Source organism: Mustelus asterias, unplaced genomic scaffold (assembly GCF_964213995.1).
Source record: "Mustelus asterias unplaced genomic scaffold, sMusAst1.hap1.1 HAP1_SCAFFOLD_415, whole genome shotgun sequence".
Classification (NCBI taxonomy): Eukaryota; Metazoa; Chordata; class Chondrichthyes; order Carcharhiniformes; family Triakidae; genus Mustelus; species Mustelus asterias.
The window spans coordinates 197,702-216,549 of NW_027590370.1; the positions used below are offsets into that span (position 1 = coordinate 197,702).

General features: G+C 44.2%; 1 protein-coding gene across 1 annotated transcript in view; it reads right to left on the reverse strand.

Moving 5' to 3' along the window:
* Positions 1-18,848, reverse strand: part of LOC144486612 (uncharacterized) — a 106,666-nt gene that overhangs the window by 14,600 nt on the left and 73,218 nt on the right. The window contains exon 9 of the mRNA XM_078204657.1: positions 13,555-13,666. Coding sequence (XP_078060783.1) covers positions 13,555-13,666 — 112 coding nt within the window. The remainder of the gene's footprint in view (positions 1-13,554; positions 13,667-18,848) is intronic.

The window sequence follows — 18,848 nt, forward strand, 5'->3', positions numbered from 1 at the left end:
AATAGGAATAAATGGGTTATTTTTGGATTGGCAGGCTGTAACCAGCAGTGTACAATGAGGATCAGTGCTGGGGTCTCAGTTATTTACAATCAGGATCAATGGATGAGAGGACAATGTTTTTAACCTTGTTCATGGGATGTGGGCATCACTGGCAAGGCCAGCATTTATTGCCCAGGCCTAATTGCTCTGGAGCAGGTGGTGGTGAGCTGCCTTCTTGAACTGTTTCAATTTGTGTGTTGTAGGAACATCCACAGTGCTGTTAGGGAGGGAATATAGTCCCAACTCCCAAGAGGTCAGCATGATGGCACAGTGGTTATCACTGCTGCCTCACAGCGCCAGGGACCCAATTTGATTCCCGGCTTGGGTCACTGTCTGTGTGGAGTTTGCAAGTTTTCCGTGTCTGCGTGGGTTTCCTCCGGTGCTTTGGTTTCCACCCACAGTCCAAAGGTGTGCGGTTTCGGTGGATTGGCAATGCTGAATTACCCCTTAGTGTCAGGGGGACTAGCTAAGGTAAATACATGGGGTTATGGGGATAGGGTCGGGGTGGGATTGTAGTCAGTGCAGACTCGATGGGCTGAATGGCCTCCTTCTGCACTGTAGGATTCTATGATTCTATGAAGTCAGAATGGTGAGAGATTTGGAGGAGAACTTGCTCCCATGATGCTACCATACATCTTTTGCCCTTGTCTTTCTAGGTGGTAGAGGTCATGGTTTTGGAAAGTGTTGTCAAAGGAGCCTAGGTGAGTTCGTCCAGTGCATCTTGTAGAGGTTGCACACTGCTGCCAATATGCATTGGTGGTGGAGGGAGTGAATGTTGCAAGTGATGGATGGGGTGTCAAGCTAGCAGCCCTGCTTTGTTCTGGATGATTTCGAGCTGCTTGAGTGTTGTTGGAGCTACACTCATCCAGGTAAGTGGAGAGTATTCCATTACAACCCTGATTTGTGTCTTGTAGATGGTGGGCTGGCTTTGGGGAGTCAAGAGGTGAGTGAGTTTCCACAGAGTTTCCAGTCTCTGACTTGCTCTTGTAGTCACAATATTTATATGACTGGCTCAGTTCAGTTGCTGGTCAATGGTAACCCCTAGGTGCTGATAGTGGGGGATTCAGCGATGGTAATGCCATTGATTGTCAAAGGAAGATGGTTAGATTGTCTCTTGTAGGAGATGGTTATTATCTGGCACTTATGTGGTATAAATGTTACTTAACACTTATCATCCCAAGCATGAACACTGTCTTGGTCTTACTACCTATGGACATGGACAATTTCAATAGCTGAGGATTTGCAAATGTTGTTGAACATTGTGTAATAATCTGCAAACATCCCTAATTCTGACATTATGGTGGAGGGAAGGTCACTGATGAATCACCGGAAGATGGTTGAGCCTAGGACACGACCAAGGAGCTCCTGCAGCAATATCCCAGGACTGAGATGATTGACTGCCAACAACCAGTGCAGAGTTTTCCCCCCTGATTCCCACTGACTCCATTTTTGCTGGGGCTCCTTGATGCCACATCTCGGTCAAATGCTGCCTTGATGTTAAGGGATGTCACTCTCGCCTCACCTCTGGAATTCAGCTCTTTTGTCCATGTTTGAACCAAGGTTATGAGGAGGTCAAGATTGGACCTGATGGAACCCAAACTGAGAGTCACTGAGCAGGCTACTGGTGAGTGAGTGTCACTTGATAGCACTGTTGATGACTCCTTCCAACATTTCACTGATGATTGAGAGTAGACTGATGGGGCAGTAACTGCTTTTTGTGGACAGGACATACCTGGGCAATTTTCCATACTGCTGGGTATATTCCAGTGTTGTTTCTGTACTGGAAGAGCTTGGCTAGGGGCACGGCTAGTTCTGCTGCACATGTCTTCAGTACTATTGTCGAAATGTTGTCAGTGTTTACAGCCTTTGCAGTATCCACTGCCTTCAATCGCTCCTTGATATCAAGTGGAGTGAATCATATTGGCTGAAGACTGGCACCAGTGATGCTGATGTCCTCAGAAGGAGGTGGAGATGTGTCATCCACTCGGCACTTCTGACTGAAGATAGATGCAAATGCTTCAGCAATGTGCTGAGCATTCCATCACCGAGGATGGGGATATTTGTGGAGCCTCTTCACTGAGCCAAGATTGATCCCAGACTTGATGGTATTGGTAGATTAGGGGATATGCCGGGCCATAAGGTTACAGATTATAGTTGTATACAGTTGCTGCTGCTGCTGATGGCCCATTGCACCTCATAAATGCCTTGTTTAGTATTGCTAGATCTGCTTGAAATCTATCCCATTTAGCACGGAGGCAGTGTCACAGAACACAATGTGAAGATGGGACTTTGTCTCAACAAGGTCTGTGCAGTGGTAATTCCTACCAATACTGCCATGGATGGATACACCTGTAGCAGGCAGATTGGTGAGGATGAGGTCAAGTAGATTTTTCTTTCTTGTTGGTTCCCTCACCACCTACTCCAGACCCAGTCTAGCAGCTATGTCTGTTAGGACTCAGCCAGCTTGGTCAGTACTGATGCTACTGAGCCACTCTTGGTGTTGAACATTGAGGTCCCCCACCCAGAGTATATTATTTGCCCTCACCAACTTCAGTGCTTCATCAACATGGAGATTACATAAGAATATAGAAAGGGAAAGTGAATATAATGTGTGAAAGGATGAAGACTCTTTGACGCCATTGTTAGCCAAGAATCTATCTACCTCTGCTTTGAAAATATTCAAAGATTCTGCTTCCACTGCCTTTTAAGGAAGGGAGTTCCAAAGTCTTATCACCCTCAGAGAAAAACGTATCCTCATCACTATCTTATATTCTGGTGCCAGAACAGACTGAAACTTTGATTTTTTTTTGGTTAGGAAGTGCATTTTTGCAGTGTGTATCTCTGTGAATAAGTGCTTACAAGTGTGCAAAGATTGTTCTAGTTCAATCTTTCAGCAACCAGCTTTTTAGATTATAATACATTATACCACAATGGCATATTTTGATCCGATTTATTATTGTCACATGTATTAGGATACCGTGTTTCTTGCACGCTATACAGAAAAAACACACCTTTCATAGAGTTAATAGGAGAGAAGGAAAGGAGAAGGTGCTAAATATAGTGTTACAGTCATAGCTCGGATGTAGAGAAAGATCCGTTTAATACATGGTAGGTCCATTCAAAAGTCTGATGGCAGAAGGGAATAAGCTGTGCTCGAGTCAATTGGTACGCTATCTCAGACTTTTGTATCTTTTTCCCCAATGGAAGAAGGTGGAAGAGAGTATGTCTGGAGTGCATGGGGTCCTTGATTATGCTGGCAGCTTTTCCAAGACAGCAGGAAGTGTAGACAGAGTCAATGGATCGAAGGCTGGTTTGCATGACGGACTGGGCTACGTTCACAACCCTTTGTAGTTATCCAAATGTATCCAAATACTTAGAAACTACCCAAGAAATGTTAGGAGAGTATATACCTTTCATAATGAAGTTTTTGTAAGTTTCTTTCAACAAAAATTAGTAAAACTATTGCAAAGATCATGGAATTTCAAACACAAGTTACATTGAACATAATTCTAATTTCCATGATCTACTTAGGGAGGATGTGACACATTGATCATCAGTCAGCATTCATTGTACAAATGAAGATTACAACAACCTTAAATACTTACGGAGGTGGCTCATTTCAGGCATTGATATGGGGATTTTTGGCAATCAGCCAAGCAGCAGCATAGGTAGGTGACATGTCCTGTACGGCAGGGCAGAAGATTATTTTAAATTTGAAGCAACACTCACAGGAAAATGGCAGAGGCCACTGAGGGGTTTTGCAAATTAGGGAGATTCCCCAAGGTGCTTGTAGCAATCAGAAACGTATACATTCCTGTAGCATGTGTAGTATGCACCTGGCCTGAAGGTAACTCTGGGGAATCACACAGCTACCAGAACACTAAGTTCAGATTCTTACATGTTAAAGCTATGCCTGCTGGTTCAACTCACAACGTGAACATGTCCCACATATTTTAGGAAAGGGATTGGCCTGATGGTTGGCTGACAGGGTCAAAGCAAACTCCTAATGCCGTAGTTGATGACTCCAGTTCATGCAAAGCAAAAGGAGTCTGGGCTGGAATTTAATAATGTACCAGACAGATTGTGTATAAAGCCACTTAGGACCTGAAGAAGCATTGGATGCATTCTTGGCAGGTTTAAGGGTAGATACAATATTCCTCCAGGGTGACCAGGATTGTATTAGTTTTAATAAAAATCCTTTCATGGGAAATGAGGGAGTTAGGTATGATGTGCGCAAGCTTTGCCCTCAAGGTTGGTCTGCATGTGAGCATTCTGGGAGAGGAGCCAGTGAAATTAAATGTTTACTTGCAAACCTACAGCTGCTCTGTTGAGCCTGCATAGGAGGTAGACCAACTCTGTCAGAGCACTGCTATTAGAACATACCTCACAAAGTGAATCACACCCTCTACTGAGAGCCGAAGATGACTCAGACATTGACATTTTAAAAATTCAAAACAAATTTGTTGGAGTCTCCTTTTGTTCACTCTTAACATTAAATGAATATAACTTTCCAGTTCAACATAAGAATGCAAGTAATGCGTTTTACATCAACGTTACATTAAAATTCTGGAATTTAATGGCTAAAATTTTGTTAATTATACTAACTAATTAAAATTAAATCAATGAATCAGAGCAATGTAATGTCTAAAATCCTCCAACACCACCCTCAGATTGAAACACCCATGACTGATTTAATGTACAGCAATGGATGGATTAGACTTTAATTTAACTGATCTGTCAGGAGTGGGATGATTGGTAAAGTGTCTGTGATTCATCCACAGGCTCCCCTTTCAGCACAAGCATGCTAGACAGGCTCGGCTTTCAGTCTGGTGAGGAGATGTCCAGAGGCGGATGCAGGACAAGGGAGGTTCATGCTCTGAGGGTGCTGATTCCTAGGTGGGCAAGGGAGGTGGCGGGGGTTGGGGGCCAATGTTTATCCATGGGAGGGTGGGATCAATCTTGGGGAATGAGGGGGCAATTGATCCTGGTGTGGAGGGAGTACCTGCTGAAACTCGAGTGGGTGGAAATTGGAGGCTTCAGTGGCGGAGAAAAGTGAAGCAAGATTGTATGCTTCAGGGACAGAAATCTGGGTGCCCACTATTCGATTCAAAAAGGTATAAAACAATGCATCTTGCAGCCTCATTATAACAGTTGAAGTGCTACTTGGCCAATTCGGTGCAGACTAATTGCCTACCCCAATTCCAACTTCAGTAAACCTGCCTTTCTTGCGGTTAAAATATCCTTAATGAACCAGATAAGCCTATTTATATGGCATTATTTTCCAGAATGAAGAGTATCCTCCTTGTGAAGGGAAACATTTGCACTGATTTTATATGATCGTTCCTCAGATAGATGATTTTTTTTCAGTCACCTGTTAATTGGTCACACTTGTTCCTGTTGGAATTCCAATAATATTATATGGTAGAAGAATGATTCAGAAGCTTGTCTTTTATCTTTTGCAACCTTATTGTTCAAACAGCTCAGTAGAGTTACAGCCCCACGCCCAACTGTTTCTATTTATACTCCTATTTTCAATGTAAATTCAACCAGCTGCTGAGATGGGATTTGAACCTTTATCCCCAGAGCATTAGCCTGGACCTCAGGATGAGTGACATTACCACTATACCACTCTCGATTTATACTCCTATTTTAAAATAAACAATTTACCAATTCAACTAAATCAAATCAACTAGGAGGTCCAATGCTCATTATTTGTCCTTAGTAATTCAACAAGGTAATTGTCAAAGATTACAATTGCTGAATCATTGGGCAGGATTTTCTAGTCACTCCTGCCAACGGGATCTTCCCTTCTCAGCGACGAAGGGTGCGAACAATAGGAAAGCCTGTGACAGTGGTAGGATAGAAATATCCTGCTGCTGCCAATGGCGGGCCACCTCTGACATTGCCAAACATGCCGTAGCGGGTGTGGAGAAGTCAGATGGTTGTGGATTCAATTCCACTTACGACTGTGTGGCCAAATTCTGCTCGAACTCCATTTTCAATTTTGCTGTTCAAAAATATGTTTCTATAATAGGGTCTTTTAAGAGACTCCTGGATGAGTACATGGGACTTAATAGGATCGAGGGTTATAGGTAGGCCTAAAAGGTAGGGATATGTTCGGCACAACTTGTGGGGCCGAAGGGCCTGTTTTGTGCTGTAGTTTTCTATGTTTCTATGTTTCTAATATGTGGGGGCAAGGGGATAGGGCCTGGGTGGGATTGTTGTCGGTGCAGGCTCGATGTGCTGACTGCGCTGCGGGAGTTCAATGATACATCAATGCAAGGAGTCTAGTGATTCCTCAGTGCTCTTCCTTCTACAACAATCTGTACTTGAACAAAGTTCAAAAAAGTCCATAATCCTCTATTATCCAGAGGTGCTAAGCAAGAAGTATCAGTTGATTCATCAATCATCACCACTTTTAACACTTCCTACTCAGTATTTAATGCTTCACTTGTGCTTCCTCGTGATTAGCAGTATCGACGGGCTTTCAAATTGTATAACTGTGACAGTGCCTGCAGATGCCAATGACTGTGGGTGATAATTTGTCCTTGGGTATATGATGATTGACTGATTTCTCCTTGCCCTGTGAAGATAAAAGATGGAATATTGCAAACAGATAACAAATTGCCATATTCATTCTGCAATACCATCGTGGTGACAGTCTTTCGTCTCATGAGATAATAGTTTGCACCGTGGTGGTAAACTCTGCATTAAGCAAAGCCCAGTGTGGCTCAGGAGCTCCATTCTGTTACACTTGTTGCCGAGGACGACAGCGGGCTGAGGTGGTGCACAATTCATCTGCCTTTTTTCTGGGCCCTGTTCTTGTCCAGCTGAGTGCTTTTGTTTCTGCTTATCTCTTCCAATGTCCTTCTAAATACTCAGTCTCCAGATGTCTCCACCAACAGCGACCATCTCCCAGTTGCCCGTGTCAAGGGAACTTACTTGTAGGTGGGTGTTCTGGTAGTGAATACATGGGATGCCCAGGAGGTTTGATGCAATGGCTAGTTCATCATAAAGAAGGTGCTTGGGAAAGAGGCGTAATCCATCCGATGAACATGGTCAGGCCAGTACAACATCATTGGCTTATCACTGGGTGTATATTGATGGAATCAGCACGCTCCATGACCTCTGTGTTGGTGACTTTGTCCTACCAAGAGGTGCTGAGAATATGACTGAGGTACGGAAGGTGGAAACTGTTCAGCCTTTTCTCCTGCCTCTCATTTGTTGTCTCGGTCTCACCACAGCACAGGAGTGCTGAGCACTCATGCTTGGTGTTCCCAGTCAGGTTACTGTTATTCCACACTCTCTTACTCATCTCGAGTATAACAGCTGCTGCATGTGCTGATTTCAGCATCGAGTGACAGATTATTCCATGTGAAGCTTAGATATATTAGCAACCTCCAGCATCACACTGTCAATGCTGATGGATGGCAGGTTAGCATCAGCCTGGACCAGACATTTGTCTTCCTGATACTGATGGGAAAATCAAACTCTTTACAGGTGGTTTGTCACCAAAGGTGTTCCTCAGTATGAAATGCTAGTGTGGCATTGTCAGCAGAGAGAAACTCCCCAATGAGGACTTGCACCTTTGCCTTAGATCTCAGGCAAACAAAGCTAAACAGCCTCCCATCAGTTCTGGTAAGTATGCACCCTCTGCAGAAACTTGGTAATCATGATGTGGAGATGCCAGCATTGGACTGGGGTAAACACAGTAAGAAGTTTAACAACACCAGATTAAAGTCCAACAGGTTTATTTGGTAGCAAATGCGATTTGCTACCAGTGGCATTTGCTACCAAATAAACCTGTTGAACTTTAACCTGGTGTTGTTAAACTTCTTACTGAAACTTGGTAATGCCATTACATGCACCATTAAGTGTCAGTGTGTAAACGATGTGTAAAGACATGTGTAACAATCATATGGTACTTAACCACTATTTCTTTGTGATATTGCACTCTGTACTGGATCAATCTTTTCCAGACTATGTGCTCAGTACAATCCTTTTTTCACATAACATGAGAATATACAGAGCCAACCGGGGCCTAATGCTTATTGAGAGTTTTATCTTTTATCCTGAGATTGCTGGGATGATGAGTCAAGAGAAAGGTTGAAATCATCAGGGGTGAGTTTGTTGGGTACAGAAGCTGAGGTGAGAAATCAGTGAAAATATCTCAGTGATAAAAAGTTCTTTCTTGGACCTGGGAGCGTGTTATATAAGGATTTTAACAAAGAAGTGCGGGGGGGGGGGAAGAGGTGGAATAAGATGAGATGCTCAAAGCAGCAGACAATGCTGCAGGGAGTAGGAGGTTGTAGACTGGTGATAAACGACACATCACTATTGTGCCAGTCATGCCGAGGCAAGTGGTGGGAGATGATGCCAGGCGGAAAGCTTCATTAAGAGGGAAGGTGTCATTACCCCTTAGCCAGGTTTCCACTGAGGCCATGATCGCAATGCAAACACCTGTAATATATTCATGGATGTAAATAAAGGACTTTGTTCACAAATTAATGGACATTCGGAAGGGAGAACAGAGAAGAGTGGTAAGACGGTGGGTGGCAGAGCCCACAAGGTTAACAGTGGCAAGAGTGACTTGGACACAAAATAGGTTGGCAAGGTTAGCCCCGGGCGGGCGCAAAGGGTGGGAAAGCAGGATGGGACAGTTAGGATTGCAGCTCTTACTAAGCCAGTGTTGTGTGCCTCATTGAGCCTATGGCAGGATGCCAAGGAAAGCAGAGAGGGAAGCTGTAAACTTATCTAACAGGGAGTCAAGTCTGGGATGGTGGCAAGAAAACAGAAAGGTCAAGGAGTACTGATGGGTTGGGATAGGCAATTGTGAAGGCAGAGTACCTGACCGTGGAGAAGATAAAGAAGGTACCATAATAGAAGAGAGTCTAGGAGGGGCAAAAAGAAAGTAAGTTGAAACAAAGAGCAAAAGTGGAAATAGATTAGTGGGCTTGGATCTGGAGTGGCAGCCAAAATGGGCATGTGAATGGACGCAGGGAGGTTGCAAGTTATATAGGTCTATAGTTATAAAGAAATTAGGATCAAGAAAAACAAGATAGTAAATGGACAATAGGAAATAGATAGTGATTAGAGGAAGGAATCTAGAATTAAAGTCAGAGAGGCCCCTTTAGGAAGGCTGGAATTAGTATGACCTCCAGAGTTTCTTTGAAGGTTAAAGTGTCAGAGGGTGCAGCGATGGAGGTATTTATATGGGAATGATGATACAAGAGTTATACAGACTGAGTTGCAATGTTAAGGGACCATTAAATCCAAATGCAGTAAATGATTTTTCTTCTGTTAGAGGGAGTGTCAGCCGTGGCTCAATTGGTAGCACTCTCACCCCCAAATCTGGACACTGTGGGTTCAAGTTCCACTCCAAAGACAAAGATTGGTGTGATGGGGACTGTCAGAGGAGACAGCAGGATATAGATTGGTTGGCGACTTGGGCGGAGAGATGGCAGATGGAGTTTAATGCAGACAAATATGAGGTAATGCATTTTGGAAGGTCTAATACTGATGGGAAATATACAGTAAATGGCAAAAGAGTATTGATAGGCAGAGAGATCTGGGTGTACAGGTACAGAGGGCTCTGAAAGTGGCAACGCAGTTGGAAAAGGTAGTCAAGAAGGCATACGGAATGATTGCCTTCATTGGCCAGGGCATTGAGTTTAAAAATTAGCAAGTTATGTTGCAGCTTTTATAGAACCTTAGTTAGGCCGCACTTGGAATATAGTATTCAATGCTGGTCGCCACACTACCAGAAAGATGTGGAGGTTTTGGAAAGGGTACAGAAAAGATTTACCAGGATGTTGCCTGGTATGGAGGGCATTAGCTATGAGGAGAAGTTGGAGAAACTTGGTTTGCTCTTACTGGAACGACGGAGGTTGAGGGGGCGACCTGATAGAAGTCTACAAGATTATGAGGGGCATGGACAGAGTGGATAGTAAAAAGCTTTTTCCCAGGGTGGAAGAGTCAATTACTAGGAGGCATAGGTTTAAGGTGCAAGGTTTAAAGGAGATGTGTGAGGCAGGTTTTTTATACAGAGGATGGTGGGTGCCTGGAACTCGTTGCCAGGGGAGGTAGTGGAAGCAGATACAATAGTGACTTTTAAGGAGCGTCTTGACAAATACATGAATAGGATGGGAATAGAGGGATATGGTCCCCAGAAGGGTAGGGGATTTTAGTTCAGACAGGCAGCATGGTCGGTGCAGGCTTGGAGGGGCTGAAGGGCCTGTCCCTGTGTTGTAATTTTCTTTGTTCTTTGTATCTAGGCTGACAGACCCCAGTGTATTGTGTGGTTAGGTACAGCCTGAAGCTGAAAAACTACTCAAACTAGCAGCCAGGTGCATGTTCAGCAGGAGACTGAAACCTCTCAATTGCAGCAATGGTGGGGGAAGTGCAGACGATAAAGGTACTTTAAATATTTCAAAAGTATGGTAAACCAGAGACATATGATAATAACCAGTGTAGTCCAAAGCTGAACTCTCCTCTTGCTGTTGAAAGGATTTCAGGAGTTTGAAGCCAAGCTTGAAGGATCTCAATCGATTCATATCCACAGGTTACAGATTTTTTAAAAATCAATCGATAATGGATTGAAACAGCGTTTTGCTTTTTTCTGATGGAGTCCACATGATGAAACATGGTCTAGATGTCCAGTGAAGTCGAGAAATTTGGACCAAGAAATGAGAGACATGAGCGGCACGGTGGCACAGTGGTTAGCACTGCTGCCTCACAGCGCCAGGGACCTGGGTTTGCACATTCTCCCCATGTCTGCGTGGGTTTTCTCCGGGTGCTCCAGTTTCCTCCCACAGTCCAAAAGACGTGCTGGTTAGGTGCATTGGCTATGCTAAATTCTACCTCAATGTACCCAAACAGACGCCAGAGTGTGGCGACTGGGGGATTTTCACAGCAATATCATTGCAGTGTTAATGTAAGCCTACATATGACTAATAAATAATCTTTTTAACTTCAACAATCTACAGACAGAACTTTACCAGGGATATGGATTGGGCTTTGAGCAATCAGGCACAGGCCATTTGAACTAACAGTTAATTGTAAATGTGGGTTAGAATGAGTGGAACTTAATTGGAGACAGTGGTGTGGCGATACTGTTGCTGGACTAGTAATCCAGCAAGCCAAGGTAATGCTCTGGGGACTCAGGTTCGAATGCCACCATGACAGATGGTGAAATTTGAATTCAATAAAAATCTCGAATTAAAAGTGACCATGAAATCATTGTCAATTGTCATAAAAACCCATCTGGTTCGCTAACTTAGGGAAGGAACTCTGTCATCCTTACCTGGTCTGGCCTGCATGTGACTCCAGATCCACAGTGTTGTGATTGATTCTTAAATGCCCTCAGAGATGGGCAAAGTTTACTGGCCCAGCCAGTGACACCCACATCCCAGGAACAATTTTTTTTTTAATCAGCTGAAGCGAGGATTAGTGGGAGAAAGAGCTGGTGCAGCCATTGCCATTTCCAACCACTATTCAACTCTCAGAGTGACTAACCATTCTGGATTTTCCTGAACTGTCTTGTAATTTGGCTTTTTCATGCTGTGTCTCTGGTCAGGTCTTCCTGACTTGATTTATTCTGGATTCCTGGTGTCTCGCACGCATTAGGCGCTGCAGATTCTCAGCCCACCTTTGGAGTTGTCCTGTGGGTGTCCGGGAAGTGGATTTGACAGGTGGTATTATTGGGGTGGGTCGTGCACCTCCTTCTCCTCCCCCTCTCCACTCTGACAGTTTTGCTTCTCCTCCACCAACCTCGCTCCACTCTCACCGTTTCACCCCGTGGCCCCCCCCCCCCCCCCCCCCCCACCCACCCACACTCCCAGCCCTCTGCCACCTGCGCTCAAGGTTTCGCCAGCATCCGCACGCATGTCAAAGAGTCCACCATTTCTTTCAAGCAGAGTTTGTCACCTTGACAACACCCTGAATGTGGAACTCGGCAGCTCACTGGTGTCAGCCTCTCAATAGCAGGCCAGGGGACTGTTGAATTTAGAGACTCCATAACCCAGTGATGTGGCTGACGCACGGAGATGAAAAGCTGCAGCCACGTCCAAAAAAAATCCTGTGGAGGATTTCCCTTCCGTATTGGTGACCCAATCAGCTTTTGGGCCACTTTATTTGCTTTGCTGATTTCCCTGCAGTCAACTGAGGGTGTCTCCATGTCACACTCGCCTTCCTACCTCAGCAGCGTCCACCTCTCCCCCGGGACTGTCCTTTGCTGTAGGCCCTCTGATTGGACCTTCTGCCTCAGAAACTTTCCCACTGTCAGAAGAACATAAGTCTGCTCCACTAGATCAAGAGGATCTTGGCAATCAAAAATCTAACCCAAACTTGAACATATTCCCTCATTAATATACCCATGGGGTGGTCCTTAGGTACTGTGCTTGTCAGTGTTGCTCACATTCTAAGAACAAACAAACAGAAAATCTGCTGTGAGCAAGGCTAAATAAGTAAGGCAAAATAAGTCAAGTAACAGTGATTAGGAGCTCCAAGTGTGGGATTTAAAAGAATGAAGATTGTTAAAAGGTGGTTAAGTGGAATAGGCATTAAAACCCTTTTTGAGGATCTGATAGGAAAACTCCTCCCACATGTGGAACATTTCCCCTATCTGGGAAGCCATCTCTTATTTAAGGCTGATGTCAATGTGAAGATCCAATATCATATCCAATCCACAAGTGCTGCCTTCAGACACCTAAGGATGAGAGTCTTTGATGACCTCAATATCTGTGCTGATACGAAGATCCTCGTGTACAAGACATTTGTGCTCCCAACTCTTCTATGTAATTCAGAAACCTAGATTACATGCAGATGCCACCTCAAGGCCCTGGAAAAGTACCATCAACACTGTCGGTGATAGATTCTCAGCATCAATTGGGAGGACAGACATACTAACATCAGTGTCCTTAAAGGAGTCAAGAGCATCAGCATCAAGGCCATGATCATCCCAAACCAACTCTGCTGGGCTGGCCACAGGACGTCACAGTCCTGAATGCCAAAGCAAATTTTCTTCACCCATCTCTCAGAAGGGTCCCGAACAAGGAGGACAAAGTGGATCAAAGACACCCTGAAGGCTTACCTCAAGAAATGCAACATCGACAACAATGCCTGGGAGACCCTTGCTCAGAAGAGACCTACTTGGAGGAACCCCCTGATTGAAGGGACGTAACTTTTTGAGAACATTCAACAGCAAGAGGAGGTTCGGAAAAGGATCAGAGGAATACCAGTGATCTTGAGTCCACAGACAAACTCTACCTCTCGGAAACATCTGCCAAGAGTGTGGTTGGAGATGCGGCTCAAGAATGGGCTCGTCAGCCATGCAAAGTCCCACAAAACCCATGACCACTGACACAAAGTTTCTTAAGTGGACAATCATAGTCGTCAGTGAGGGATCACTGAAGAAGAGTATAATTAGTCTTGTTTTCCAACCAGCATGAGAACATTTCACCACTCGCAATTATAATCATATAGCTCCCTCTCTCACATCTCTTTTGGAAAGCTTACCTCCGTAAAGATGAAATGTGCTCATTTGATAGTCCACCATTTTCTTCGTGTATTATGAGCAATTTCCCCCTCAGTTCAGACACTTTGACAGGAAAGCTTTTCAGAAAAATGTCTTAAAAATGGAAGAAAACATTATTTAAAATCACTGACTGTCCAAAAATGATGAAACCCAATTTAATTAGGATAATTCTACAAAATCTATTTTCCATTTATTTTCCAGTTTAACAGCTATGGTTTGCATCATTTCATTATGACACTTATTTATTTTTTACTCTAATCAATCTAGTCCAATGCTTGGTGCAGCCAAAATAATTCCAAACATTTAATACTTGCTCTTCTTTTCCCCCCAGTATTGCCATCATGCAGGGTGCATGGACATTTTTGTTGTTTGATATTCACGCAAGATTTAAAATATGTAGAAACTACCACCTAAACCTCCCACTTGAATTGTGTTTAGAGAAATTTCTATGCACCACCAAGTCACAAATGAATTGTGTGTGTGTGAAGTCATTGCATCTGGCTCTTACTGTGTAATTTAAAGGTACAGAAGATGCCAAAAATGGATAATGATGGGCTGGAAAAACACATTGATGATTTACTTTTTCCCTAGCCAATTAAAGGCCCAAGTATTATAGGGTTAACAAAGTCAACATTTAACATAAATCAAGTCTGTAAGCTAATGAATAATCATTTGCTCAGAGCCAGAATGTGGACCGCGTTACCACCAGGCATAGCATAGATGTCTTTAATGGATGTAATATAATCATGTCAGGGAGGAAGGAATAGAAGGGTAAGCTGATAGGGTTAGATGAAGTAGAGTGGGAGGAGGCAGCTGTGGAACATGAATATATTGATATAGACCAGGTGGGATGACTGGCCTGTTTGTGTGTTATACACTCAATGCTATTCAATAATGGTGCCCAGGTCAGTCAATCCTCCATGCTATGGTCGAGGATTGGATTCTTCACTTTGTGAAAAAAACCGATCCACAATCAAACGCTAAAGCAATAATAATGGATAACACACTGAGATTTTTAAAAAATTGATGCCCATTAACCCATTTCTCACAGCCTTCCATAAGCATAGAACCCAGGAGAGAGGGTGGCATGGGCACAAATGGTGATGTGGGTGCAAATGACGATGCAGGGGCAAAACCCATGGGAGCTGGAAAACGAGTTTTACAAACTTTCCCCGCCACCTGTCAGTGACGTAACAATGGTCACACCCAAGAAGGTCAAGAGCCTCACTTCCATACATTTCCTCGCCATATCACCCCCTCACATTGGGATCTCCCCCCTCACTAACACTGCTAATCATAGGGTCCTGTGCCTTTGAGGGGGGGTGGGGGGGGGGGCGCTCATTGGCCAAGTAGCTTTCCAGTCAGGATACTCAGTGTCTAAAGCAGCCAATTCAATGTGTAGACAATAGGGGGCAAATTTTACCGACCCACCTGCCACGGGAATCGGAGCAGACAAGGGGCGGACCATGGAAAGATCCGTTGACCTCGGTTGGGAATTTCCGGTTTCGCGGCAAGCGAGGCCAGAAAATCCTGCCCTATCAATAGAGAGGTTACTCGGCCAATGTTTGACTTTGCTCTGAACAGCAGCAATCATTGGGTGACTGGGACGTGCCAGATTCCCTGGTCCTTCCTTTCTTATCTCGCACTGGGACTCATGTCAGGGCTGTTGTGTTGGAGCTTCACTTTAGACCTATGATTTCTATGATTTCTATGATTTAACCTGGCTGAAGGTAAAGCAATGCGCCCCGTTGCCTCACCCACTAGCCCCTAGAAAGTCCTTCCTGACCTCCTCCCACTCGATGGTGTGTGGTCCTGGGCTGGCCCCCTCCAGACCCCATTGCCCCAGACAGTGTGCATGCTCCACACACATCCCCCACTCCCCACCCTCCCCAAACTCCAATCCATTCACTGAATCCCTGGATGGTCCAGAGCAACTGGCCCAGGAGCCACAAAGTCCAAGCAATGAGGGTGCTGGAAAACACGAAAGAGATTGGCATGGGCAATCGGAGATGAAGCATGTGGATCTTTCAGGGCACACTCTGTGGCCTCTGATGGTGTGGATGAAACTTGCAGCCTTGTCTGCCTCTCCCTAGCTCTGCTTCTTTATTGAGAAGGCAAAAAAGCTTTTATTAGTTGGCTCCACTACTTGGCACTTCTTAATAGGCATTTTTATTAATTACTTTTTAAAAATTATTGATGCAGTGCTTTGACTTGTTTTGCTCAGCAAGCGGTTTATGTTTGCTTCATACTAGGGCTGAACCTTTTTTTCATAAATTTGTGTTTAATGTTGCGCCAGACCAGATCTCGGACAGCTGCTGCTAGGTTTCCTGTTGCAGACGAATGAGAGGCTCCAAGGGAATTTGACTGCTTTTTGGAGGGCTGGTTATTTTTCCCCAATAGAATCATAGAATCCTACAGTGCAGAAGGAGGCCATTTGGCCCATCGAGTCTGCACCGAACACAATCCCACCCATAACCCCATGCATTTATCCTAGCTACTTCCCCTGACACTAAGGGACAATTTATCATGGCCAATCCACCTAACCCGCACATCTTTGGACTGCAGGAGAATACCAGAGCACTTGGAGGAAACCCACGCAGACACAGGGAGAATGTGACAAACTCCTCACAGACAGTGACCCAAGCCGGGAATCAAACCCGGGTCCCTGGCGCTGGGAGGCAGCAATGCTAACCACTGTGCCACCCAACAGAAATGGGAAATGTTCATCACAACTGGTCCATGCCAATATATTTATTTTTAATGAAAAAACGCTTATCACTCAATGCAAAGTGCAAATTTTCTGTTAACAAAACCCACTCCTGTGGACAGAAAGTGCACTTTAATGCAGGTGAACTGATTGGTGCTAATTTACTGGAAGGTTTTTGCCACTTTTAAACTTGGAAGTGAAACCAGGAATCACGGGCCAGCAGGATATCTCACCGCTAGTTCAAATATTCTAATTTGTACAGAGGATTGATTGTTGGTCGCGGTGCTTGTGAGGTTAAAGCCTTTTGGATGTTGCTGCCCAGGCATTGCGTAGGACCTGGTTCAAAGAAGCAGAGCTGAATGAGCAAGTTGTGTACCATACAGTAAACTGAGCTTTCAATGGGCTTATCAACGGAAAACCAAGAAGCTTCACTGAACCTATCTAAACAGTTTGAGCCCACGGTGACAATGATTCTGGGGACCCAAAGGATATAAGGGGGTGGTGGGGGTTAATGAACTCGGGGGGTGGTGGGGGTTAATGAAGTTGGGGAGTGGGGGCGGGGGGGGGGGGGGGGGGGGAGTTAAGGGGCCCAGAAACAAGCAAAGCACCAAAGGGCCATGATTTCTCGCCCATGTCCTGCATAAACTCCCCATTTATCAGTGTCAAGATCAAACTTCATGTTCTCATCTTTAAATCCCACCTAACCCTCTTGGATTTTGTTACTACTGCATAAAATATATATTTTTAAATTGACATGCAAGAGAAATCTTGAGAGAGAAAAGACAGTAGGTGTACTTTGCAGGATGTCGTAAGACGCAAATATCAATATAATCAAGGAAAATAAAGAATTACATTTATATTATGCTTTTCACAACCTCGGGATTCCCAAATTTCTTTACAGCCAATTAAGTATTTTTAAAGTTTGGTTGATGTTGTAATTTAGGAAAGTAGGGCAGACAATATCAGTGCAAGATCTCACAAGCAGCAATGTGATAATGACCAGTACAAGCAGTCCTCGACTTTACCATGTGTTAGTTACAAATTTTATAAATTAACACCGCACTTCGACTTTACAATGTCGGTTTCAATTTTACGATGCCATGCCAGCACGCATGTGGGCATTGATGTTCTGCACCACCCACCTAAATGACAGGGCAGATCGAACTGGCTCTATTAGGTTGGAAACAAATGTTAAATACTTTTGGCATAACTGTCAGAATTTTAATGCATTTATATACTTATGTTGCATTTAATATGCACCCAGACTCGCATAAGTAAAAACATTAGACTGACAATAACCGATGGCTTCATTGTATCCCCCAAGCTAAATGAGAAACTTCTGCTAAGCTGTCAGACATCAACAGTCGCCTCAGCGACTTGACAGAGCAAGAGTTGAGAGCATTTAACACCTCATGGCACCCCGTGAATGATTTCCAGCCTTGGTTCAGGAACCAATGCCTTATTTACAATGTTGTTCATTTGGGGAAATTGGTTCAGAATTGACTTACAACACAGTTTTCAAGAATCAATTGTGTCGTAAGTCCGAGGACTGCCTGGAATGTTTTAGTGATGTGGGCTGAGGGCTAAATACTGTCCAGGGGACAACACACCAGCTCTTCTTCCTGGCAAACTGCAGCACTAAAGGACTCCATACCCCCCCGCCCCCCCCCCCCTTCCCCACCAGCCCAACTGAGTTCTTGGCCTCTTCCATATTACTGTGCAGACACACTGAGTAAAGGACAAGGATTCCACGATGCAGAGGGAAACATGCCTCTCGAAGTGGTTGTAAACTGGAGAAGCAGCAAAAGCTTAGGAGCAGAATCCCTCCCCATAAACCTTGCGATTAAACAGTGAAATGATATAGAAAAATATAAATGTTTCATGCCTCTTCGAGAAAAAGAAAGTGAGCAATAAAATAGAAAGATAGCTGTTAATACTAGTGGAATCTTAGACGTGAAGTGTCCTGTTGTGAGGCAGCTGTGCACTTTACTCCAAAATATAAAGGAAATGCCTCTGAAGAGCCTGGGGTTGGTATTCAATGTGAACTTGACTAGACAAAGGTAATTTGCTGATGCTAAAAGTAGGAACAGGAACAATCACACAGAGCGGGAATACCATCAGTCTTTAATCCATCAATGTGTTTTTGATTTCATCCTTCAATATAACTCTAATTTAGAGACCACCTCAGTATTTTAAACCCACACACAGTGGGAACTCCAACCACGTTTACCAGCATTCCGTCTAGTCATTTCATTAATTCAGCTCCTACACACCACCTTCTTTTACTGCTTTCTGCTGTTCACAACGTGGTCATACTTGTGTATGAATATACACATGAACAAGAGGCAACAGTAGGCCATTCAGCCCCTCGAGCCTGATCTGCTATTTAATAAGATCATGGTTGATCTGATAGTAACCTCAAACTTGCATCCTGCCTACCTCTGATAACTTATCACCCCCTTGCTTACCAAGAATCTATCGAGCTCTGTCTTAAAAATATTCAAAGACTCTGCTTCCACTGCCTCTTCAGGAAAAGAGTTTGAAAGACTCATGAGCCTCTGCAAAAAT